Raw genomic sequence first — 27687 nt, forward strand, 5'->3', positions numbered from 1 at the left:
GTTATTAATGAGTCCTGGCTTTGTTTAATTTGGGGAATAAGCCGCATTAATATTTAGGTATTCTTTTGAAAATCAATTAAGAAAACACCTGGATTTAGTTACAATATGCTACCTTCAAATTTTTGAATCGCAACAGAGTTTCCACTGGTGTTGCTCTCAGTATTTATTGAAAATATTTTTCCTGAGAGCTAGATGCTTTCTGATCAAATAACTTAAATCATTGGATTTAATGTCTGTAATAATTACTTTCAAAATCTGATTGCAAAGTTGCAAGGCTGTTGGTGTACTTCATGTTTATTTCTGCATATCAGAAATTATTTTTCTAATAGCAAGGAAAATCACCACATTTTATATCTGATAAATGCATATAAAAAAAGTTGAAAAGAAAAAAATCCTTACCCATTCCATCATTCCTCTGCAAACTGAATATTATTTTTATGGATCAGCTGTAGTGAGGTTTGCAAACAGCTTAAGGACAGCAAATGTTGATTTCTTACCTGTGTGTCCATGACATTTATTTTTTGATCAAGATTGGAGAAGATCTTTTGGTGCTTGATGCGTCTTATTTATGTATGAACTGATACGAAACTGACTTACAAAGTCGCTTATTTCTTCATTGTTATATCCTGTTCAGACGTTTCTCAGGTTTTTTACATGCTGTACCTTAGCTTTTAAAGTGTGAGGATGGTGTCTATATCTAGAAACAGGTAACAGATGTATTTGTAAGCAGGTTTTGACACTACATAGGCAATAAAAATAATAATAAAAAGCTATATTCTTATCATGCAGGTTTTTTTGACTGCATCTTTCTTAATCTGTTATCTGTTAAAGTTTCATTTCAAAATTGTTTAAAATCTGACAAGCACCAACCTCAAAGAATTTAAGAAGTATTTCAAATGTGATTTTAAAAACATAATGCCACCATTATAAATAAACTCTTACCTTGAAATCTAAAATAGGCATGTGTAATTTAAACTATCACTACTGAGAGCAGTCAAATCTATTTTAAGACACTATGGTTTGACTATATTTCTGTCCATATCACTGGAGAAAAGGTTTTTTCTTTGGATTTTTGAAGACTGTTTCAGTATTGCTTTTTATTTTGTTATATAGCTTTGTGGATTAGTAACAGGGTTTTTCAAAACGGGTTTTGAAAGAAGTATGGGTTGTGCCTTGTGTCTGCGGCATTCGTGCTGCTTATTTTTATGTGGAACACTGAAAGAATGCTGTATTAACAACAACAAAAAGTAAACCCCCAAAAACAAAACCTAAACCTAACCTCAGCTCTACAGTTATATATTACAGCCTCCTGGAAGATTTTGTGAAAATTCAATGCCTTAAATATACCCTGTATATTTGTACATGAAACACATATCTGTGATCTGCAGTTTTCTAAGGAACATAGCTGGTTAGTGGCTTAGTCCTCTAAAATGTGGCATTTAGCTGTTTGAAAAAAACTATTCCCAAATGTTATGAAATTGATTTTGGCTGCATTTTTTTTCTTTTTTTTTTTTTTCTTTTTGTCTTTTTTTCTTTTTTTCTTTTTTTTTTTTTTTTTCCTTTTCAGAAATCTGTGATTGCAGCACTGAAACTTGCTTGTTTTCTACTGTGATTTTTATTCTGGATCAATGACTCCATGTCAGCTTAAGGCCATTGACTCTTCTTAGGTAACAGACTCGGGACAAGGAGTTAGTGCATGCCAGCTTTTTTGGGAAGTACTGCCTTGGACAGGGCCTAGGCCTTGCACAATGGGGAGATGAGTCCAGTAGTTATTTGCATTTGAATGACTTCCTGAAGCGGGGAGGATGGTATCTGCTTTCTTTCTTTATTTCTTTCTTGCTTTATTTCTACATCATTCATCATTCTGCAAACAAAATCCTCCTGCGTTTCTCGTGCGGGGCTCAGGACACTTCTGTGGAGCCCTTTGCCGAGGTGATGCTTTGGCAGAATCCTTGTGCTTGAGATGCCAGTTGGTTTGGCAGCCTGGGGCCAGGGTTGGTGAGGGGGAGCAGGGAGCCTCCAGGGGGAGAGTCGAGGGAAGCAGCCCTGCTTCCCAGTCCTTGTCCAACTGCTGGCGTGGCAGTGCACACGCTGTGGCTGAAATGGGAGTCTCAGCAAGTCTGCAGAGGTTTGGCTTCCTGCTGTCACTCATCTGGTGTGGCACAATGCAGGCACTAGGGCTGAGGAGGAGACTGGCATTGGAGCTATACAATGTTCATTTTTCTATTATTTTTCTCCAGGATCTGTAGACCTATCTCCCAATAAAAATGTAAAGCACAGTCAGAGAACGGAGATGAAGTCAGCAAAATACTGATTTTGTTAACCTTGCCAGTTTGTCAGTGTTCAGACCAGGCTTTAATATGACCTTCAAGCTTCTTTCTTCATCTTTCTGCTGCATTGTGCTGCCAATGAGGACAGAAGGAGTACCTGTCACTCCTCTCAGAGTAGCCTGGACTCTGGTTCTTGTCCTACTACCACTTTTTACCTGGACTATTCTCCATTCTATGCCCTTTTATAGGTCCTGGGATTCTCCCTTGTCATCTCACAATGTAATCAAAGTATTTTCCCACCAGATGGATCTGGTGGAGGAGTTGTTTTTGCAGCTGTCCTATCCCATTTCCCTTGACCTAGAAGGCACTGAAACTAAAAAGCCTTGTTTGGAAGACTGTTATGCCAATCTACAGGCTCCTTGCTCAGGCAGTTTCTCTCCTATTAAAGGCAGCTGGGTGGAGCATTAGTAGGCTTGCAGGTTACTGTCATTTGTCATATGAGGTGACCTAAATCAACTGAGTGATCCACCTATCTGGGACAAACACCCACACAGTTCCTTCCTCCTGCAGCATCTTTTGATGCCCTCATTCCAGCATACATGACAAATACTTCTCTTAAGATCATGTTCATTGCTTTATTCATCCCACACATTAACCAGAATCTTTATGTATTCTTGTGGATCACCTGTTAAGTTGGTTGACTTGGGGCAGGGAGGAGGTTTAGGAGTTAGCATCCAGGTGTATTTAAAGCAGAAGCAGTATCCTGAGGATGTAAAAGAGAATTGTGGAGTATATTGTAGGAGTTCCAAAATGTTGGCTCAGCTGTTCTTACCTCTGCCATGTCCTCACTCTAAAGTGATTAGCTCAGGACTTTTCTGATAGAATACCTAAGTTTCAGCCTCTGCATCTAGCCACAGAGGTGAGTATGGATTCAAAAGATGTGTCAGCGTGAATTCAGAGATGTGTCTGCTGACTGTCAGGTTATCTGGGCCTGAGTCAGAAGCCAGGGTATGACTGAAGGCAAATCCTTCTCTCAGTTGGTTCTTGGTCATGTTAGTGACTTGTGAGAAAAAAGATTTGGTTTTGCATGTTTCCAGGGGGAAAAATGGGTTCACTTACTGCCCTTAACTGTTAATTCCAAGCAATCTCTTACTCTTGTCTCTTTTTAGCACATCAGAGAAACAATAAACCCTTTTGCTTTTTTTTTCTCACCCCAACCCAACGAGAGCTGTTTGCTTCTTCCAGCAATGCCAAGAGACTTTGACTCATCTGGGACATTCAAAACTGACCCTGGATTTGTAGGCAGTGTGATTTTATTGTCCTTCCTGTTGCTATTGTTTCAACAGGTTCCCACAGCCAGTGTCACCATAGAAGGAGCGTCTGCCCTCAACCGTGTCCGCTGGGCCCAGGCTGGGAAGGAGGTAGCAGTTGGTGATTCAGAAGGTCGCATATGGGTCTATGATGTTGGAGAGGTATCTTCTTTTGGGATCCTTTTGTGGTTTGTTTGTTTTGTTGGGGTTTTATGTTTTAAGCTCGACTCCTGGAAACTGCCACATCCAAGTTTAAGAAAGAAATCTGTCTTATTCTTTCAGCAGAGTCCTCATTGAATTTGGGTTGCCAACAGTGTGTTAGTCGTAAAGCTACCTTGAAAAAGAGTTAACTTGTTAAAGTCTCATGAGAGAAGACTCTTTTAAAGGTTTCCAGTGTTTTTTGAGCTGGTTTTTTTATAATGATCCTGTGGGTACAGTTGGAAAAAGTTAAAAGAACGTAAAGAAAAAATTGAGATGCAAAAGGAGGCAGTGCTATTCTAAAGCTGGTCCTAAAGGGTTTACCTTTTATGCTCCAGTATCTCTTATTTTATGACTGGCTTATTGCTGTAAGTTTTTTGTCAGCATGACATGCACAGAATGCATCTGTTCTTTTGATACTGCTTCATACGTGTGAATATGTGCAAAACATACTAACAGGAGGAAATGAGAGGTGTCATTTTGAAGGATGGTAGGTGCATGCGTGATAGACTGTAGCAGGATGCATATTCTGTGTCTAAGGCTGCTCTCAATTCACCCTGCTGCATCTTATAACAAGCATCTAAACTGCAGTGTGTTCGGCAGTGATGAATCTATCTCTTTGTTGATGAATGCAGTATAAAGTATTCCATTGGCATTACAATTCCTTGGAACAGTTAAGGGTGAATCTCTGAGCAATCAGCTTTTATGTAGAGAATTTGTTTTCCATCATTATCTGTGATAGGATATTGAGATACCCATCTCTACACAGTAGGGAAACATTATAGAATGCATACAGAATTATCTGTAATTCTCATAAAGTGATTTTATGGCCCATAGCAAAATTGCTTATGCATGACTCATATTTTTGGATTTCATTCACTAGTGCAGGAGTTGCCCTTCCTCACAAATGTTTGTTGAAACTTCTTGCCATGTTGTTAGCATAATCTCTAAATTGTCTAAGGTTACTGTGCTCAGATTTCCACTGTGACATTGGCAGGTCAGCTGTTTTTATTTATTTTTCATTTTGCATGACGGCTCTGTCTTTCAAGTGATACGACAGGCTGTGGAAATGTCTTTGATGACAGCACAGTCTGATCTTGTCTGAGAGTCTAGACAGGCTGTAGAAATGTCTCTTTTTGCATATCATACACCAAATCATTCATAGAACTATTTACTCCTGTAAGCTCACCCAGAAGAAAATAGTGTTCTATGCAGAAGCAGCAATATTGAAGTTTTTGACCTCTCCTCTGCATAATAAGACGTCATCTTGCAAAATGAGTCATAGTGATACACTCATATAAAAATAAAAATTAATAAGAAAGACAGGCTTCCATGACTTGAAAAATAAAACAGAGTTGTTCAACATTATTGATTTGTGTGAGTCCGGTTCAGTGTTACACAAAGGCTTCTGCTTCAGGGATGTTTTGTGCCCTGCCCATGCAGAGTCTCAGTGTCTCCAGCTCAGCTCCATATGTGCTTAAATAAACCATTGGATGTCTATCCACATGGCTACTGACAGATCACTGCCAATCCTCCTCTTCTGTAATGAATCGAGGAGCTCATTAATTTGTTGCCTGGTTCAGTCAGGCAGTATCAGTCTCTGCAGTAATTCCTGCATGAAATTTAGGAGAGGTCATCTGGGCTGCAGCACTACTAGGGCTGTTGTGTTGTTAATGCCTTTTTCTGGTTTAAAAGAGAAGGGTGGTCGTATATGCTGTAGTCCAACTGTTCTCATTATAAAGCCCCAAGTGAGATGCAGAAGTACCTTGCAAGATCAGGAGCCTGGAACCAAAGGCATGTACAGTGAGCAGCAGCCTCTTGGGTCATTAAACCAGTCTGTAAAGAGCTCTTTGATGAGAGATTCTGTCCTTAGCTGTCCTCAGGCACGACGCACAGGGGATTCACAGTTCACGTGCACTTTTGGAAGTGCCTGGTACAGAAATACGGCAGCCTTTAAGGATTTTGCTTTACTTCACTGTGCAGATACTGGCCAGGTTTTGGCTTAGCTGGGGTCCTCCTTTGACTGTCCTTTTTGTAGGAGTTTGATTCTAGGTTCTGATGGGGCTGGTCTGACAGTTTAAAAAGAAAAGCTCTTCTCCTGCCAGCCATCCTTAGCTGCATCCCTCGCTGCCCAGTTTTTGTGCAGGTAGCAGTGCTTGTCACCACTATATTGAGCAGAGCAAGACGGATCTGTAGAGAAGTATTTATTTATTTATTTGGTTGGTTGGTTTGTTTTTCTTTGGGCTGTTTTTCTCCCTGAACTGACTCACAAGAGAGTAGATGAGTGAACATGTGGCTGGGGTCGAGCAGCTCGGAGCTGGACTGTACAGCACTCAGCAGCAGCTAACTTTCGCATTTGACCCAGCAGTGTTGCAAATCCTGATACTAAGCTGTGAAAGTTGACCTTTCAGCAACAGCACCCTCCTCATCTCCTACAACATCAGCTTCTGAAAAGGCCTCATCACTGGAAGAACTCATCTCTGCCTGGCTGATAACTCAGTAGCATCCACTTGTTTGAAGGTGCATCTCCCTGATTTGGGAAGATGGGTGTGATTTCTTGCATTAGAAAGTCAGCAGGCCACTTTACAAAGACCCTAAATACACTCACCAAAACCATTAATGCTCCACTTATACTCCACCCTTTTTAAATCCTTTTTTTTCTTGTGACTGTTACAAATGTCACATTAGATCAGCTGCAAATTCATAACACACTGGTTCCATCAGAAGAAAAAAATACTGTATTTATATTTTAATACCGCGTTGTATCTTTAAATTTCACTTTATTAGATAAACAGTTTTTCTTACCTGTTTCTTAGATAGCATTGACTCTGAATTTTGATCAGAGCAGAAAACATCAAGCTATCAACCATTAAGGAAAAAATTAAGTAGTAGGAATTTTTACTTTTATAGATTCATCACGGTTTTAAGGAACTATCCTAGAGAGCAGTAAAATTTACTGCTGCTATTAACCCATATGGTATAAAAAGAAAACATACGACCTAGGTGAAAAATATAAGACATAAGCCCTAACCTTGCATCCTTTGTGAAGGTAAGGAGTGTGGGATCGAGGCTGTTTTTCACTCGTGTTTTCACTTTGACCAATGTTGGTATGTTATCCAATCATGGTCTTGATGACAACAAGAAATGTCAGACACATGAAGAACATGGCAGGGTCCATGACCAGGGAGTTAAAAATAATGGTGACACTTTCAGTTAGGCTATATAGTGTTATCTCCTTTGACTATGTACTTTTAGTTGTTTCATTTTGGCATCACATCTGAAAATAACTGAACACATTTATTTTCACAGTGAGGGGTCTATTTTCTCCTCTATGCTTGTGCTTTATGCCCATTAGCATTAATGGGAGTTAGACATACACAATTCCAGTGGAGAGCAGACTTAAACAGTCCATATAGATGTGCTGTTGTGGATCAGTAAACACTGTTTTAAAGAATGTGAATTATAAAATGAAATAAAAACCCAAACATACAAAAATCTGATTGTTTCAGTATGATGGGATCTTAAACCTATATAACCTAACTAGTACTTATTACCAGTCATTGTAAATACACTTTCATCTCCATAAGATCTAAACATTCATAGTTTTGCTGCAGTTGTGATATTATCATTGTGATAATTTGTACAATATATTTTAGCTTCTGTGGCCTTATGGCTTATTTACTGGGCAGCAAGTTTTCTGTAGAAGCCCATTTTAACAGAACATGGACCACTGCCTATATGGTTATTCACATGATCAAGTGATTGATAGTTAGACCTAACTGCATGTCTGTTTTGCAGATATATTTTCTAGAAAGCTTACTCCCATTGTGCACGCTTCAGTGATGTTACACAGTGCCTGCTGTCATAAATATTCTCTAACAACCATGTTTGTTGCTTACTTGGCTTATTGCAAATGCTCTTTACACCTTTGGTTGCAAAAGAAGCAGCTTCTCATCCACCTTCTATTATTTTTCTTTTTTTTCCCATTTGTCTCTTCCAGGTCATATTCTGCTTGCACTGTGAGTACATAGATAGAAACTGAGTCAACGACTTATTATTTGATTCTAATAAAATATAAAATAAGTTCTCAGCATAGGATCACAGAATTTGAAACCGTAATCACAAGGAGCTTAATGTAGTACTCTATTCCGTTAAAGTGGTTACAGGACAAACTGTTGCATCTGTTTGGCAGTCTTTCAGAAAGTTAACTACTTCTAGTCATGCTTTTAAAAGGCAACTAGTATGACAGGTGGACTGAAGAGAAGTAAGAAAATGTATTTTTCAAGACCATCCAGGAAAGCTGACTCTGCCAACAAAGCAGTTACCTGGGATTCTTTGCACAGTTATTACCTCTGTCCTTGTTTCCTTGCAGTGAAATCAGAATCATATGGATGTTTATGTAACTTTGTTATGTTTCAGAGTTAATACTGCCTGAAGCGTTTTTAGGGCTGTTGTGTTAGGTTGTTTGTGTACTTCCCCATTTGCTCCATGATAGGTGTTAATCCCATATCTCATTTTCAAGTAGATGATCAGCGAGGGAGGAGCTGGTAACTGCCCCGAAGTATGTGGATGAAGTGGTACAGTAAGGATATCCCGCTGGTGCCTATAAAATAATTTCCTTTGATTTCAGCAGCCTTTAACAGCTGCTCCGAGATTCTTGGGGTTCTAGACAGAAACAAAAGTATATTTGTGACCAGCTCTCACATTTCAGCATGACTATTGAGTCACTTGTTTTTTTGGCTAGGGTAGGGAAGCATTTGTACTTTGTACTTCTGTCTTGTGATCCCCGTGTATCACTATAGATTTTGTACAGAAAATACATATCCAGCATCTCTTTCATGCATTTAAAAACTGCTGCAGCCCAGAGAGAGAAATATGAAGCTAGGTTTTGTGTCATGTAGTTATCCAGGCAGATTTTCCGGTAGGTTTGCTTTTGCCATCATAAAGCTTCTGTAGAGCATATCTTGAGGTGGAAAATGTTTTTGCCACAAAAGCAGAATTGAGACTCACCATAAAACATTTGATTTTAAAACTTGTGTTGAGTTACAAGTCTTCTTGGAATGCAGATAAATGGCTCACGCACATATCATGAAGGCAAATTTGAGCAACAATAAGGAGTTGTGCTTACAAGCAAGTTTTATTCAAACCATTCAAAGATTAAGTAAGACACAGTAGTTACAACAACATGCATGATCCAGGCATAAAGGATAATTAAATTTCACCATTTATATTTCTGCTAGGGAGGTTGGAACCCTGAACTCAGAGAATTTTAAAAATATATTTTAACAAAGCAGAATATCTTAAGAGTTGTTGGAAAATGTAAAGAACCAAGCTTTTGATTTGCTTGCTCTTTTTTCCTAGTTTTATAAGTTGAAAGGCTTTGAAACTGGAAGCATTTAGAGATGACAAAAAAAATACTAGGAACTTCAGCTTTTTACTTGAATAATGTCTGAAATGTTGAGCAGAACAAGCTCCTCGTCCCTCATCATTTCAGTTTTGACTGATATAGTCTGTATTCACAAAGGGATTTTTGAAGTAGGTTAAATAAGAACTCCCTAATGAAAAAAATGCACTAGTTTGAAATCAGTCAATTTAATTACTGTGTTTTATGAAGGCCATTACCCATTGCTGATTACTAGGGTGATAAAATCTTTAAGCTTTGGTAGCCTCCATAGGGGGTGAGCTGATCTAAGTAGAGCAAAGTCCAGTCATTATCACCCTAAATACTTGTGTTTCTCATTACAATATTCATTACTTTAGGTTACTGTGAATGCTTTGAGGTCTTTATGTAAGCACTGGTTTATTCCTCTGAAGAAAAACAATGTTATGTTGATAAGTTAAAACCAAGTGTTTATATACTTCTACAGTTTAAAGTGAGGCTTAGCTACATCCATACATAGAAATGCATAACTTTATACCTCTGAGTATAAATTTCCTTATACACACCTATTGATGGCTGTTTGCTTGTCAGTGAGGTTGTATTAGTCTGATAAGAAATGGAAAGGGGTATGAGTTACCATGTTATTGCACTCTGTTTGGGTACTTAAAGAAGCTGGAATGGAGGCTTATGTTCCCAATAACAGTCTTTATTAGGGAAGTACTTTTCAAGAGGGAAAACTGAGCCATGATCTAATTAATCTGAGTTACCTAAGGCTGGTAGCTGAGGATTGGAGATCTTTATCTCCACTACCAGCCTGGGCCCTTGTGTTTCCCTTTCTCTGCCACCTCTTGCGTATCATGTGGCATCACTGGCTCTCTGCCCTTATCAGTCTCCCTCATCATGGGTTTCAGACTTATAAAGCATGAAACTTCATGAAACTGATGTTGTTTAAAAGATCAAAACTTTGCAAATGCTCTTTGCACCTTCAGTTGTAAATGAAGCAGCCTCTCATCCACCTTCTATTTTTTCTTTTTCCTTTATTTTTTCCCATTTATCTCTTCCAGGTCATATTCTACTTGAACTGTGTGTGCAAAATCCCTTACTCATATGTTTAAAAAATTATTTTATTTTAAAGTAATATGTCAGAAATGTGTCAGAGAGGGATGTGTTGGCAATATAGATGTTTCATGTTCTTGCAGAGTGCTTGGGGCCAGAGGAGGAGACCTAGAGGAGCTGAAGACATGCTGCCACCAGTGCATGTGGCTGCAAGCTGCCTGTGTATTCGAGCCAAAAATTAAAATAATATTTTTAACTATCAGAAGGCTGAAGTCCCAGAGTAGGTAGAGTTGGGACAAACATCCTCTCAAGGTGGAGCCTGTCCCCAGGGTTTTGTGATGTGCTTGTGAGTGATACAGAAGAGGGGCACACCTGGTGTACAGGGTCACTCTGCTGCCCATGCCTGGATATTTGCTTGTTCCTGGCAACAGTTTCTTCTGTTTCTCTCTCTAGATAAATGGACACGAAATTCTGCTTTCATTTAATTATCTGAATGTTACTTGTTAAAATTAGAGGAAATGTCAGATTTTTCATGAAAGTACCTTTTTTCTCATTTGTTGATCAGACAGTGAAATTAAATGGGTATTAGTGAAAACAGAGAGAAATGGTGGGGGGTTTAAATGGTTGTCTTAAAAATTCTGTTGATTCTTTATTCTTAGCTTCCACTTGCTCATGATGAAATATTTCAGCACTTCTCCAGAGACAGCTTACTAGCTCCCCAGAGAATTTCACGGGCTAAAAAGACATGAGTTTCTAATATGATACAAATATTTTTTAGAAGAATTATTCAACTTTTTATCATATGAAATAAAAATCTTTAGAAACCAACCAACAAAACTCTGACCCTAGTCCTTTTTATTCATTTGCACACTATTTTTAAAGCTGACTTATGTTTCCTTTTCCTTTGCAAAGGCCCAGATCCTCCCCCTGCAGAGAGGATCAGAGAGAACAAGCCACATGTGACAGGAGTTAATCATGTAGCTTAATGCACTATTGGAAGGCACTCAGATAACGAAGTGATGAGAGCAGCAGAAGAGAATCTGTAAGAGATCATTCCCTTTCTGCACAGTGCAGCCTGCAGGAGGGGGAGAAGGGAGAGCTGTGTGTGACAGTCCTCCTGCTGGTATTTTCTTGCTGAGCTGGGAAGCACTGTAAAGGGCAAGAGAAAAAGAGCAAAGGGAAGCCCAGATCGGACATACCCGTGTCCACATGGGCACTGCTGGGGGCTTCACTGCTAGTTCCTCAGTTACTGCTTCTCCTGAAAACTTGTCAAGAGGCTGGAAAAGAGAATCTAGGTCCAGGGTTTCAATGGTAGCTGTAGCTCTGACAGTGGTCTCAGCTTTAGCTGGTCTGCCCCCATCCTAGCCCTGTATCTTGGAACACTGTGGGGGAGCACAGCTGTAGTCAATGCATGTTGCTAATGTCACAGAGTGTGTATTTTAAATATCTGGTTAATCTGTTGGGTGACATTTATTCTGGAATTTTTTACCCCCTTTCTGATGTAAAAAGAAATATTACTGAAAAATGTCCGTAGTTTTAAGTAGCAGCGAGTATGGAAGAGGAAAATTGCCAAGTATGAAATTTAGTTTAAACTCAGTTTGTGTGCAGCAATTTGCAAATTTCATAGAAATCCGTGACTTATCATTGTAGTGCTAAAAACATTTCTGAGACAAGAGCTGCTTTGTATAATTAATTTTTTTCAGGGCGCTTCTGTGGTTTCAAGCTGTCACATCCAGTAGCAGTTTTCATTTTGAGAATCCTAAACTGTTTTCAATCTTTCTGGATTGCAGAGTGGTCTGTATTTTTAACATTAAAAAGTACTTTATTCGTGACTTGGAAAGTAACAGTTAAAATATCAACTGAGGATAACTCTGGGCCTTAATATATACTATTTTGCAGCTGAAATTCTATTTTCTGTCTAAGTGTGAAGTCTATACTGTAGTACCTGAAGTGATGGAAGAATCTGTCTAAAATGAAAAAAAAAAAACAAAAATAAAATAAAACCCACTGCTGTTTCATGACGGATGAGCTCTTGCAGATAACAGGATGTGTACAAAGTCTCAGAGAAGGCAGCAACTCCCTGCTGACTAAAATCTTTGAGCAGTTTATAAGCTGCTATCATGAGAGTCCATTTGCCAACTGAGAGCCAGAAGACTGTGGCAGAAGTCCTTTACAGTTCCTGTTCTGCCAGGTTTCCTGGCATGAATCATGGCATGGACATGGCCAGCTTGGTCTGGATGGGAAGCAAGCTGAGCTGAGTATGATTTAGTTCTTCCCTGAGGCAGCAGTCCTTCATGCAGCTGGACTTCCAGAGAGGCCCCTTTGCCAGTGCAGCTACCCCACAAGCTGAGGCTCTGGTATTTCAAGTGAGAACGATGGGCCCATTCTTCCAATCTATGTAGTTGACAGTAAAAAAAAATAGTAGGTATTGGAAAGAACAGGTCGAGGGCTTCTTACCTTCTAGTTTAGTTTTGGTATTTTTAGGCTTTCTTTTAAAAGGATGACAACTGATAACATAATTTGGTAGAGGAGGAGTCCTGATCCCTGAGCTCCAAATGTTAAATGTCCTGAAATGCGTGGAAAAAGATTCCAGGACTTTTCAACGACTTTGAGAAACGGCAGTTGGAGCAGGGCTGAGATCCCCATGGGAGTTGAAGGCAGGCAGCATGCCTCACTGTTTTTCTCAATCCACCTGCAAATTGATGGCATTACAGAAGAAGTGGAATGGCAGGAACCACAAGAACTTTGTTGCTTAGGGCACCACCACCTCTGTTGAAGCAAAATTTTGAGCTTTCCTGAAGCATGGCAGATGCTCTTTCCATCCTTCTGCTGATTGCCTCTTTTTTTCCCAAGGACTTACAGGCCAATACTCTGCCATTGAAAGTATCCCTTGAGGAAGATGCATAAGAGAGCATTGGCTCCTCCAAATATGACTGGTGAAAGCAGTTTAGTGAGCTTAAGAAAAAGCTATAAACTTCTAGTCAGCCATAGTATTTTATTTAAGAAAATAAAAAAGTTATTGAAATTTCAATTTGAAGACAACTCTTTCAGGATTACTGATGATTACTGAATGTTTTATCCTCTGTAGTCAATATCAAGTGCAGCATATTGATACGTGAGTTGAGGGAGGCATTATCTGTTTGATAGCTTGGACATCATTCCTGCTGGTTAATTGAGGAGAGCCTAAGCTAACTCTGGTTTTAGAGGTGGAACTGTAGCATTGTCTACAATTAAGGATACTTCCCACTTCCTTGTTTTCTTTTCTATATGCCTATCAAGTTGTAATCCTTCAGGCTGAAGTTTTCCATAATTGGTGTTTGCTTCTAGCACAGTTTTTGTTGTTTCTGACTTTTTTTTTATTAAAGACAGTACCATAACACAAAATTAATAGCATGTTCAAATTGAGGGAGTTAGTCTTAACTTTGACATTTCCTACCTTTGAAGTGTTACAGTCTGCAGTCTTAATGTTCTGTTATGTGTCACGTATGTATAATTTACAGGCTATGTTTTATTTTGTTCTCCTGTTAGACTGGCATCGAGATTGATGCAGACAAAGAGGACTAAGTTTAGAAAAGAATGAATGGGCATTCAAATGTTCAGTTCCTATGTAGGCCCTTTGTACAGCATATCTTTGCACATTAAGTATAAATTATTAAAATAACACTATTGTTAGCTTGGTATTCAAAACATAATTTGGCATCAACAATTCAGAAGTTACTGTTCTCCTTAGGAAAAAAAAAGTCAGTTTGCTGAAAATTCAGTTTTTGTTTAAGTTTGGGGGTTTTGATATAAGCTAATATTTTGTCTTTTTTTTTTACTAAGGCAGCACTAGTTAAATCAGACCCTTCTGGCGAATTGCAAAGAAATAAATCACAACAGACATTAATCTAGATGAGGGCTAAGTAATTAACTTCATAGAAGGGTGGTGTATATTGTGTCTGTGACACTAGACTGACTGCTGTGCATAGAATAAATGCAGTATTTAGGTTGCCTATGGTATTCCACCCCTTCAATTAAGTAAACAAATATATATAGAGCTACTCTGGAGTGTATCCTTTGTGGTGAAAACACTGTATCTTATTAAAATCATCTGCATGCAGTATGTGGGGTTTGAGTTCCTGCCAGTGGTTTCATCCATTGTTAACAGTGATGCTCAGCTCTCCCAAGAGTTAAATACAGTGGTACTTCAGTTATGTGGAAAGGGTGCTCTTGGTTACTTTGGTGGCCATTTCGTTGCATATTACCTCCCACTTTGTTTCCATCCATGTGTGTGGCATAGGGTGTTGCCTGAAAAAATATAGGCTTTTTCAGGAAATAAAATATCCATATAGGTTGAGAAAAATATCAAAGGCAGCCTGTAATTGATTCTGGGGGGCAAGACCAGAGCCAGAATAGGTGTGTTCCTGCCTGCTCTATGTGTGTATCAAGATATTTAATGTTTACATTTTCATATCTATTTTCACCTCCACGATAGTGACAAACCATCTGTTGAACTCCAGAAGACAGAATCAGTTCTGAAAGTGGAACTATAATCGTTCATTGCTGTTTGTATTGCGATCCTCATTCTGCAAGTGCTGTTTTTTACCTAGAAAAATGAGACCAAGTGATTGTTCTACTTTTTAAAAATCGTCAAGTTCAAGTAGTTATAGTTTATCATCATGAAACACATTTTTACCTACAATGTCATAACTGCATTCAGATGTTAATCCATTGCTCAAAATATTTGCAGCAGATTTCAGCGCTTAGAGATACGGACAATATAGATTGACAAAAATTTTGCTCAGAGAAAATACAGCTAAAGCTACATTTGCCTGAAGCTATGTTTATTTGATGATGTTGTTAAATTGAATTGAAGGAATATTAAAATTATGATTAGCCACATACACAAATAACTTAGTGTGAAGCCTGAGATTTTAGTCACTAGTTCACCAGGAGTTGCTGTTTTCCACAAACTCAGATTAATCTGAGTATTTTCTAAGTTTTAGTTAGTTATCTCTTCAAAAAGTGTTTAACTTGCCCTTCTAAAAAATTGCGATAGCAACAGGCTATTTTAGAACATTAATTTTTATATAGTTTCTATTTTCCCTGCTAGATATGAATTTTATGGCATATACAGCTCTGTGGAAGCAGAGACAAGTAAACAGAATTGTCTAAAATAAGATCACCCTATGCCTCCAAACAAACCCAAATGCAACTAACAAAAGATGCATGTTAATCAGAACGTGTCTGACCTTTTGGAGCACAGTGATTAGCTATAAGAAAGCCATCAGTTTAGATCAGAACAAGCTTTTTCTTAACACAAAAATAAGAAAGCATTGTGCCTCTATGAAATGTTTGAATGGGTCACAGATTTTTGAACTGGGAACCGCTATCACCCTTGGAGTGTATCTTGGACCACCATGCCGGCTCGTCTGCAAACTTGTAATTGAAAACAGCGTGTGGCACTGGGCGGCGCGGGCCGGCTGCAACCACAGGCTCTGGCAGATCCTCCCAGCCTGGTGTAGCTGCTCGTTGTCAGAGTCTCCATTTACACCTGTGTCCATGGCACATGGGGTCAGAATTGTCACAGGCTGTGCTGCCTGGAGAACTTCGCCCCCTCACAACAACCTCTCAGTCCCTGACGATGCTGAGGAGCTTCTTCCCATGGCTGTTTTTGCTTTGAAGCTTCTGGACTCCAGGTGAAGGCAAACAAACAGTGACTACGAAACTGGTGACTGGGATCACACAACTGTTTCACCAGTGATCTGTGCTGCAGGTTATGAGCCAGTGTCTCAGTGACAGGTAAATAAGCCCATGAGGTACAGTCATTAAAAGGAAATGGAACAGGTTCAACATAGACTCCCTTTGAGCTTACAGACACTGGTTCATCCAATGTGGAGGTGGCTGCTGGTGCTGACAGTGCATTTTGATTGCTTCTCAGGAGAGTCCACTGCCCTCAAAGGAGAGCTATGATGGACAAGAACTTGGGGGGATGAAGGCAGGAAGAGTTTGTCCACTCCCATCCCAAAGATTTAGAGGCTTCAGGGAAGGCAAGGAGCCAGAAATAAAGTGAAATATCCTCAATGAATAATTCATTGGCTGGAAAGTGTTTTTTTAGGGTAACTGAAGCTATACAGGGATTTGGACAAATTCAGCTGAAACACTCTCAGCCATAAAAAATATGGATAGGAGGGAAATACACAAAAGTCTTGAAATATTCTGTAATATCTTATTTCAACCATCTGGATAGATTCCTTTAAAAGATACATTCAAAGATTTGGGGGCTTTGTCTCAAAATTTCCCTTTTTCCTTTTTCCTTTTTGTATACTTTTCCCTAACTCTAAAGAGCAAATGTACCAGAAGGTGTTAATTTATCTGAAAATTAAATTGATGTGGATTTGTATCTTTAGCCACTGGCTTTTGTTCCTTTCCTCCTTGCTGGGGGAACCCAGCACTTATTGGCTCAGAGGACAGCATCAAGAGTTGTCTGGTCAGAGCATCTCCTTTTCCTGAGTTCTGTCACAGTTTCCAGAGTAGTAGTGTCCAGTGAAGCTGCAGTTTCTAGGAAACCACGGAAATACAGCTTGTGTTTGTCAAATCTCTGGTGTATGGATTGGAAAGTCTGCACACTGAGGAAGTCTCTGGCTCCATGAGAAGGTGGAGGAGGCTGGTTTTGGTGAAGTTCATGTGCCTGGTGCTGCCTGTGCTCCCTGGCGAGCCTCAGGTGAGGAGCACTCTGTCGCACACATAAACCTCTTCTTGATCAGCCCTAGTGGGGAGCAGGGCATATTTTAGGGCAGGAAAGCTGACAGGTAAGTGAAGTGCTTGGCTAGAGTGATCTCCCAAGAAACAGAAGCTTCAGAAGGTTCAAGGGCTCTGTGGTAGCACTGAGATACAGGTTGGTTGTGTACTGCATAAATCATGTAGAATTGTGACACATCAGCAAGGCAAGGATGGGTGCTTGTCAGGAAGGTCCTGGTGGCCTTTTTTTGTAGATAGTACTGGTTTTCCTCATTAGAATGACTTTCTAATGCAACCTAAACATGCCATGATGTTAAAGCTAAAGCAGAGTGAGTAATTCAGTCAATTAATTAGATGTGGGTAGCATTCGCCTTTCATTGTAATGTGATCAGAGGAAAACACTTAATAACTTTTATGTTCTTGTTCTGCCCCATACTTTAGCATCAGTTTATTCAAATAACCTTCTGACCCAAATAAGTTATTATATTAAATTATTATGCTTTGGTGAACTTTTCTACCCTGCATCCACATCATGACATGAAAGTTATCACATGCTGCTTTGTAGTAACTGGAAGTGGACAGAAAAATTGCCACATGAGGAACACCCAGATAGCTCTAAACATCTGCCCTTCCTCCATGGAGTATCTCCTCATTTCTTCCACCTCTGCCCTGGTATTTGCAGAAAAAAACATGTGCAGAAAAGCTGAGAGGGAGATCCCACAGATAGACCCAGGTCTCTAGCACTTGTGGGTGTTGTGCCCAGACGAAGGAACTTGAATGGAAAATGACTGGAAGGTGACCATTAATCCGGAGAAGAATTTGAATTGGAGTTTGTGGATACTTTTGTTTATATTTGTGGTCTTTTCCTGTATAACTAATGTGGTTTAGTATTGGGGCCTTTACAGAAAAAAGGGGTTTGGAGAATAAAAGACAATTTTTCCTTTGACTTTATTATTGCCAAGGTTTCCCTCTGCATCCCTGAGGAATTTATATTAGAGAGGTTTAGTCTATGAACAGTCTATTAGCAGGATTTGCCCCTTGTTGAAAGCATGATGCAGTGCATGAGATTAAATAAGGTAAAATAAGATGAAGTTGTAAGGAATTTCATGTGAATATTTTTTCCTCTGTGATAAAGCTATTTACTTGGGTCATTAATTGCTTTGTGAACTAAGTCACTAGAAATGGCCCAGACCTTGCTAACACTGTCAGCTAGAAATAAAGCATGTGATACATCCATTCCTGGGGAGATACTTCAAGTTTGAGATACTAAGTAGTTTTAATAGCCTGGACTTTGATTTTATTTGTCTGTGGCCATGCTGTGGAGTAAAGGCAGTTAATATTCTCGATGTCATAAATAGATTTGACTTTTTTCTTTAGAATGACATTTTCTTTTTCAACCACTTAATACAATGTTATGCTATTAAAGACTTTAGAAGACAAGGACCAGCAATGCTTTATTAAATTCAGAAAGTCTTTTGCCTAGGATATTGCTCCACTTTAAATACTTTTCTGCTTGAAATTGGGGAGACTCATTTCATTCAAGAGTTTGACAAATGGTAGTGCTGTATACATCAGAAGAAATGAAATGTTTTAGGAGATGTAGTAATAATGGAGATGGTTGCACAGCTGGTTTTGGTTCCATCTCTCATAGAAGGATCTCTGCACTGCCCCTTACTACTATACAGAAGCTGGCATAGGTTGTGGCAGTGACCAAATGTGCGCTACAGGTACTTGTGTGCTGGTGCACTGGCCTCTCTTCTGGTGCTACAGTTCCTTCTGCTGAAGAAATTTGAAAGAACTGAGTGGTCTTTCAAATATAGGCCGTCCCAGATCCCATCTGTGCATATGAGCGTGAGAGACAGCTGCCTGAAATTATTTACTCTTGTAACTCTGGTCTCCATTCCTGGGAGAAGTAAAGAAGAAAAATGCCAGAAGTGGAAAACAAAGAAGGGAAAATCCAGAGATGCAGTGATGTCTGTATTAACTGGGCTGAGATGGCCTTTTCACAGGTTGCATTTCTCAGTCCATAGCCTCAGCTAATGCTAACTGTACTATATTTGGTGTTTGAACAGGAAAAAACCCAAACTTGCACACCAGCCCTTCATAATGTCACTGATACATGTATAATACATGGGAAGTGTTAAAAAACACACAGTGTTTTCTGCAGAATACTGGATGTAGAGGCAAAGCTAGATAAAAATAATTTTAAAAACCTGATATTCACCAGTGAGATAGAGATGTTTTGATCTTGTATTGCAAATTCCTGTCCATATGATTAACACTTGCAGCAGTGTTTGTGGAACTTTCACACACAGTTTATCTTGGACATAAATACAAGCTTTTTTCCCAGCTGGGTCATGTAAAAGATGCTTTTCTTAGTCTCCAGTTCTGTGTATCCAGTTGAGATGTAAGGAGAAGAGAATAATTTGACTGTTTTCCAGTACATTCTGCCATGTACCTCATGGGCACCTATAATCTACTAGTGCCACACGGACATAATTAGCTGACCATCTGCTTGGCACTTCTTGTGGTGTATTAAGAGATTTAAGTCAGTTCAGATTGAATGCTGGGTAGTACAGACTGGATTAGCTATGGTTATACCCATTCTTCAGTCCAAAGGCATCCATTTGCTAAGGTGGACAGCAGTTTATTATAGTTTCCTGTAGTTTCCAAAACAGTTGCCTTCTTCAGTACTAAGCACTGCGTAATGTCTTGAAACAGTTATTCTTTCGTATTATATGCAGGACGTGATCACAGCACTTCAGGAGGGCAGTAAAAACTTGCATGGATCATGTGGATGCTTGTTGCTGTTTTCTGGAATTTGGCTTAATGAAAACAAAGTTGAGAAAAGTGCTTGTTTTGTTTTGGTGTTTCATTTTTTTTGTTTTTTGTTTTTTTTTTTTGTTTGTTTGTTCTTTTTTTGTTTGGGTTTGGTTGGTTTTTTTTAATTATCTCAATTCCAGCTTGCATTATCTTCCAGAAATTGCAGTATTGGATCCAGCTGGAAATGACTGCAGTATTATTTTGCCATAGCACTAAAGTATTTTGTATGGAAATTCAGCTATTTAGATTACACTTTCTTCTTGAAGTCTAATGTTCAAGAGCTCTTCATTAGAAACATCAATGGTATTAAATGGAAATAGATTTTGCATGATGATATAAAAAATCAGACTAGTAATGCAGTATCCAGTTGGTATAACATTTCCATTGTAATGCATTTCCTGTAACTGTTGATTCCTTAACATAGAGGAGGGTAACTAAAATAACGCAATATATTTATTTTACTACTTAGAGCTTTAATGAACTTCAGGAAAATAGTTTCAACACAGTGTTTTAAAAGCTCTGTTACCTTGTGCATACTGACCTGGGTCCTGCAAACAATTACACTTGGGCACAGCCTTGCTGACTGCCAATGGCCAGCTCGTGTGTGTAAAGTGAAACATACGTGTGTGTACATGTAGAGATCAAGGACCTTGCTCTAGTCTGGAAAATCTGCAATATTTTAACCAAAGGGTAGACTTTGCAGCAACACTACAAAATCAAGCAGAAAGCCTTTTCCTCTGCCAATGACTAAAGGTTCCTTCTGGTTGGTACTTGAATAGGAAACTGCCAGATGTGCCTTGAGAACTTAGCCACACTCCCCAGGTACCAGCCCCCAGCGGACTGGTGAGGCTCATGCCTTGGTGCTTCACTGCGCATAGCCATGCTTGCACATGTGTTAGGATAGTGGTAGGAGCCCTCCTCAAAGGAGATGCCTCAGTTTTGGGTGAGAGTTAGAACCACTCCTGCACCATCGTGTCTTAATTACTTCTCTGCTGCCTTGTCCTGCAGCTGGCTGTTCCACACAACGACGAGTGGACACGCTTCGCCCGGACCCTGGTGGAGATCCGCGCCAACCGAGCCGACAGCGAAGAGGAGGGGGCGGTGGAGCTCTCGGCATAGAGGGAGAGGAGCGGCCAGAACAGCAGCTTCCCCCGCCGAGTACGCCAGTGTTCAGTGTCAGAGTCAGTCTTGCTGTGGCTTTTGATGCCAATGTACATGCCAGTATTGCTCAAAGCATTCCATATTAATCACACTGCTTTACACAAGGCTGAAAATATCCAGAGCATTTTCATACTTTATATTTCTGTCTGAAAAGTAAGAAAGAAAAGACAAATCAACCCTTTATGGGTTTAGTTGTTGCCTTTTAACTACTTAGTAGCTGTATTTAATAGCTAGGAACCCCTGGTTAAACTTGTGCTCACATTGCCCTTCTGGCATAGTCCTATTAAATCCATATGAAGCCAGATATGATTATGTGCAGATGTGGTGTGCTTCACTGTATGGGACTGGGCCAAAGACTTTAGATGTGGTGTATCACATGGTGACTTACATTATGAATGGATGTACTATACGAAAGTTGCTGCTCCTTATTTATTGCGGTGTGCTGCATGGAACATATTTATTTGAAAGCATTAAAATAAACGATCCTAAAGCATGTGCATAACGAGAGAACTGCATTGTCTGTGTGCTGCTGTAGAGGTTACATTAAAGTCCACGTAACAATTACGGTACATCAGTTGTGCTTAAGATGTAAGATCTATAAAGGTTGGCTTGAGTGGATGGAATGAGTTCCCTTTCCTTTTTTTTAAGATGCCTATTATTTCTAGGCACTTTAACTATATTTCAGATACAGTTGGTCACTGATACTTGTCGTGCAAGTTAACACTAATAGTCTGACAAAGGGTCATGGTTCCCAAGTATGACACCAGTATTGGCAATAAAATGTATCAGGCCTGTTCTGCTGCAGTGTGGTTGATCTTTCCTTACCAGTAGTGCTCAGCATGGTGAGGCACTGGGCAAATGTGACTGTCCTGACTCAGAAAACTCATGAGCTGCTCTGTAAATAGTTACCTTCAGCATTGGGACTGCCCAGTAATGGACCTGCATGGATCAGACCCTGCTACCAGTTTTACATGTGCAAGCACTAATGCATGTCAGCTTCTGGGCTAATTTTTATTTTCCCTCCATCCCTAGCATGCTTACCTGCACACACATGTACATGTATATGCTGAAAGAGAAGGAATAGGAGAGACAAGGCCTCCTCAGACTGTCTTAAGAGACAGGTTGGGACAGGCTCCTTTATTACAATCTCTTATGGCTTGAGCAAAGAAACAGAGTGCAGAGTGGTCTGTTTGAGTGCGGAGGCCCAGATGGATGTTGGTGGTGAGGCTGCTCGATATGTCCATGTCACAACACTCTGCTGAGCCAGAGGACAGCTCTGACATCTGGGTTTAGCAGTGGGGGGCATGGAGGTGAACCATTTTAGCAAGAAACACTGCAAGTCTGACAAGAAAGATCTTGTACATTAAGTTTCTTGCCTCATTGTCACATCTGGTCTTCAGACAGTCATGTTGAGGAATGAACACATCATCTGATCATGTTCAGGGCTATGGCCTGATCCAGAATCACTTGGAAGTCTGCACTGCCAAAGCCAGAGCAGGCTAAGAAAATGAATCCTTTGGAAAAGCTGCATTTCCCTTATCTTCTTTGTTGTTAGAAGCAACTCCGAGTGAGAGTGCACAGGCTGCTTTCACCTTCATGGTGGAACCTGCAGCTATCTCCCAGTGCCCATGGAAGTGGGCTGTGGGGAGCATTTTCTACCAGAAGGCATAGTACACAGAGAGATATATCAGTCATTTCCAAGTGGGTCCCTGAGATTGAAGCCATGTGTTAGAGAACTTCGTGTTTCTGCTGCTCCCCTGGGTGCTTTGGGAGTTGTCCTGAAAAACCAGCATAGCACCTGCAGCACTTTTGTAGGTTAAAGGTGAACGCTAATGAAAAGCCAGGTGAGATGACCGTAAAGGAGCAGTTTAGATATCATCTCTGGGGTTTTTTCCCCAGTTTTGCCCTGTTTTCTTTACAAAAACCATTAGTGTTGTCTGTGTACATGGGTAAGGCAGATGTGGTGCTGAGTGGAAGAGAGGGACGCACACTTGGTTCTCAGTGGGTCACGAGACCAGGAACACGTGCACAGGGGAATACACAGAAAGTACTGCTGTCATGGGAGGCAGAGGTGGGAAACCACTACCCTTCCTACCTGGAGGAGCAGCTGCACATCACAAAGTGTGAGGACACCATCTGAGAGTGCCTGTAGTGTAACGGGAAGGGGTTTTGTTTTGTTTGTTTGGGGTTTTTTTTGGTTTGGTTTTTTTTTTTGTGTTGCAAAAAAAAAGAGGGAACAAGGAAAAAATCTGAATTTCCACAGAAATCACCAGGTTTGTATATACAGAGAAATAACGTGGAAGAGCCATTTCACACAACTGAAGCAGATAGAAAAGCACACAAGAACAAGAGGCATTTACTTCCCTTCTGCTGCTCATGATTATCTTGCAGTGGAGTTTCTGACCTGCCCTTGTGGAATCTTCCACAGTTCTTATTTGTATGATTTTCCTGCTGCTAAACAAATAGCTGCATTTCACTGGTCATATGACAAAATGTTACTCAGAATCTAGCCAGTAGGGAAATAAATAAAATATTATTCTTTAATTTGAGAAAAAAAGAAATCATCTTCTCCTGTCTCTTTTGCCCACAAACATCCAGAGAATAGAAGGAAGAACATAAAGGGTTATGTCCTATGCTCTAGCACTGCCAGAATGCTGCCATGACTGCTCTGGGTGTGGAATAGGTCAGAAGACAGTCTGGCTCTTGTAGGGCCATTGCAAGACAGCTTTCTGTGAAGGACATAAACTGTGTGCTCAGACTGAGCTGGAGAGCAGTACAAACTACAAAGATCAGAAAAAGCAAACCCAACCACAGCAGAAGTAGGCAAGTGGCAAGAAGAAGCTAAATGGAGGTTTAGGATGGAGGACAGGACTGTGAGATACATGTAGAAGGGACAACTCTCCTGTAGTTGTTGGAGGAAAGTCCAGAGTCTCCCTTGATTTCAGTACCAATGATCAGAGCTATGCCTGCACAGGTGAGAGACAGAGAAATGATGTGGCCAGGGATGTGGGATTTATTCTCTGGTAACAGAGAAAGAAGCTGATAGCCAGGGTGTATAGAAAGAACACATGCACAGCACTGGCCAACCTGGAATTTGGCCAGGACACACAGAAGTGAGCACGGGGCTAGAATGCCAGGTCCATCATGTAAATAACAGCACTTGGACCAAGTGGATCTTTGAAAGGTAGAAGTGAAGTAACCTGCCTCTGAAGTCTGGGAACACCACAAATATGTCCATGGAAAGGCTGTCAGAGCAAGGTTTTGCTGCTGAGATTAGACTCCACAGAATTACCTGTAGCTTATTACTTCAAAGAGAAAAAGCAGGCAGGACAAATGGTGCTGGGTTGCAATGATTCAAGAGCTGCAGCTTTTTCCACAGGATACTCGGCAAGTGCTCCATAATATATTTTCCAAGATGGAAGGTGTTGCCTCCTGGGTCTCAAAACCAATGCCCCAAACACTTGCTACTTCTGAAAACATCAGAGCCCCTACCACACCCTGGAATATTATCATCTCACATTAAAAATGACAGCCTGCATCTCTAGGACTATGGAAACAATGAGGAATAGGTTCCTTCTGCACAAGACAGGTGGAAAAAGCTCTGAAGAGTTTTAGCAACTGTAGATAAAAAGTAGACACAGTAGAAGACTGGAAACGCCTCACAGAGCAAAACAGCATCCTGCAGGAAGTGGGATGGTCTCCATTGACTAGTGACAAAGGACACTCTCCTGTCACCAGGGCAGCACCAGTCCTAAGGCAGGACTTAGAGCCTAAGGGTGCTGCGGAGTAGCCACCTGCGCTTGGGAAGCTTACAGGACTGGTTCTCCTTCAAAGTCATAAGCAAAGATACTTCTGAAGTGACACCACCATGTCTGGCACAGAGTGTCTGCACAGCCTGGGGTGTGAGGAAGGCCAGGCAATGTAGCTACAGCAGCTGGAATGAATCTTGCAAGCAATAGGACTGCTTCCTGGTGCGATCAGGGACAGTGCAGGGAGCAGTTAAAATTATTACTACACTTCAAATGTCATCTCTCTGAAGGGCAACAGACACTTTGATGACATCCCCCCATTCAGCACTAGGGGAGGCTGCCCAGTCTCACAGCCTGAGTTGTACACTGCCTACCTTGCAGAAAACAGAACCACCATATGGCACGTGGCATTAAAGAAACCATTTCATCCCAGGCTGTTTCTGTGTTATTTGATGTGTTTGAAGGTCTCTGGAGACACTTTAAAATACAAACGTCTTGAGATTTGTATATTCTCAACCATTAAATAACTTACAAATGATCACTATCTCTGGAAATTGCCTTCTAGCTTATGCAAAAAAGGCAAATATTTAAACCAAAAACAGAGTCTGAGTTTCACAGCACTGTTTAAACAGCAAAGCTGGAGGATTCCTGATCGTCCCTGTGCCACTGGAGAGGCTCTCAGCAGCAGGCAGACATGTATGACAAGGTCATTCCAAGCAGGCTGTCTCCTCCTAAGATGATGCAGAGTTACTTGTCAGGTTTTGTATTTTTAGCAGTTTTAGAAAAACCTGCCCAATTTATTTTTGAAGCCTGTGGTATGTTTGCTCACAAAAGCATCCCTGCAAACTGTCGATATTAAGTCAGCTTAAACCCAACCCATTCCCTGGGGACCAGGCAGAACAGCATCTCCTGGCTTCTGTTGGACCAAAAAACACAAACACGGGGTAACTGCTTCAGGGACACCCCTGCCCCACTCTCAGTCTGACAGGTAACATCACCAGTATCTGGTCATTTCTTTTTTCTGGAAGTGCTGTCACAGGGAGTTAGCTGGAGTGCAGGAAGCAAGTGAGGTTACTTTTTACCCATTTGCATAACTCATCCAGAAACCAAGAGAGGACAAACATTGTCCTCAGGGCATTTTGTTTGTTTGCAAGGCAATCTGACAATTCCTTGGCCTGCAAGTTTTTCAGAGCAGGAATGCATCCTTTTGTGTCTGGAGGAAGCCAACTGTGGGCACAGATCTTCCCCAAGACCTCTGGGCAGAGCTGCAGCACGATTTGGAATGTTTTGAACTCAGCTTCCTGTTAACAAAGCAGTCACTGGCTCTTTAACACTTCTGCCCCTACCTACCTCTGCTGTCTACTGACCCTGCAGAGATGGGCAGGAGGAGAGAACAATCCTCCAGGAAAGTTAATGGCAAAGGGAAAAGCCACCATGGGTGGGATGGGGTTGTCAGTCCAGCCCTGCTCAGAGAAGATGAAGGCTGTGGCCTTCTGAGATGGATCTGCCATAGGAGAGCTGTGCCTGAGCTTTGTTCCTGGGATGGGAGTTTTGCCCTTCATCCCCAGAATAAAGAACAAGTCATAAATACACCACCAGGCCTGAGAAGGAGAGGGCACCAGGAGGCAGAGAAATTGGTTTTGTGGAACACAAGCAATGAATGATTTTTATCACACAAGCCAAGAAATTGTGCAAGCCCTACAATAACCCAGCTCTAATTCCTCTTCCGTTCCTGGCTGCAAAGCCCCAGCAGCGCTGGGGTTTGGTGTCAGGCAGCAGAGGGACGTGCTCTGGTGGGTGCAGCCTGGGTGTCCCTCTCCAGAATAAGCCAGGAGGAGGAAGCAGCTGACAACCAAGCCCATCCAGTGGCCAGGCATTTCCTCTCCTGGATCAGAGAAAAGATGCAGCTCTGCACTCAGACATCTTCCTGGAGCTGCTGACTTCCCACAGAAACCCCTGACATGGTATGTCATGCAAATCTGAGGGATGAAGTATAAAACCAGCTCTTAAACAGCCTAAAATCTCATGTGTGAAGCACAGGCAGCTCCCAGTGAGAATGTTTTACTTCTGTGACATGCTTCAACCAAAAATCTTGATGGCTGATTTTGAAGGGTTATTACAAGGGAGAGCTTTTTTCCCCCCTTTCTGAAATGAAGAAGCTGCTGTCTGGGGAGACTCAGATACACAGGGCTGGGAGGAAGCAGCTGCTGTCTGTCAGAGCCCAGTGCAGTCTCTGCACAGTGGTTTAGCCAGACTCCAAGACACAGCTGCAGGTAAATGTCATCTGCTCCCCTCATCTTCATGTGCACAAGTGCTGCTACTCCTACCCCTGAGCTCCATTTCACTAGTAACTTCAAAATACAAATTAGTCCAAGAGAATAATTTTCATCATGACCCAAATACAAATGCAAAATCAGAGTAATTTCCATTTCAGTGTTTGCACAAATTACAGCACAGTGTGATATTGCACAGCAAAGTCACTCTTCTGCAGAGATGCTGCATCTGTGCATTCCCTCAGTTTACAGCCAAGGTTGAAGGCACCCACCCCTCACACCCGCCCCCACTCCAAGGCGATAAGCAAGATCAAATTCCTCATCTTAAGAGGTATCCAAAGACACCCAACATAGAAGATCACCCAACAGTGATCAACTGACCAGGTGATCAGGCTGTTCACAACCACTAACCTCCCTCCAAAAGTAAAGATCAAAATACCAAAGCTTCAATCCTGGCTTCTGACTGACGAAAAAGTTTCTCTTTTTTCCTGAGTGACATCTCTACCAAAGGTGTCTTTTCTAGGCAGGGGAATTGTAGTAATCTGTTCTCAAGCTGCAGGTGTTTTTATAGCCTCCAAGTGCAAATATTAGCTTCATCTTAACCTGACTTTATCACTGAAGTTGAACAAGACATTTGATGTACTACACTATTTCTGTAACATAATACCATGTGTGCTTCTGTTTGAAAAGTTTATTTCTATCTTCATAAATACAGAATTTTCTAAACACTGTGCAAGGCACCAAAGA

The 27687-nt window shown here is 40.8% G+C and overlaps 1 protein-coding gene across 7 annotated transcripts in view; it reads left to right on the forward strand.

The window, feature by feature from the left end:
- DYNC1I1 (dynein cytoplasmic 1 intermediate chain 1) overlaps positions 1–21715 on the forward strand; it is a 186583-nt gene extending 164868 nt beyond the window's left edge. For all 7 annotated transcript variants that reach the window (XM_033052408.2, XM_033052435.2, XM_033052451.1 and 4 more), the window contains 2 exons: positions 3617–3742; positions 20766–21715. In XM_033052408.2, the coding sequence (XP_032908299.1) occupies positions 3617–3742; positions 20766–20876 (237 nt within the window). In that variant the 3' untranslated portion in view covers positions 20877–21715. The remainder of the gene's footprint in view (positions 1–3616; positions 3743–20765) is intronic.
- The last annotated feature ends 5972 nt before the right edge of the window (positions 21716–27687 follow it).

This window comes from Catharus ustulatus, chromosome 1 (assembly GCF_009819885.2).
Source record: "Catharus ustulatus isolate bCatUst1 chromosome 1, bCatUst1.pri.v2, whole genome shotgun sequence".
Taxonomy (NCBI): domain Eukaryota; kingdom Metazoa; phylum Chordata; class Aves; order Passeriformes; family Turdidae; genus Catharus; species Catharus ustulatus.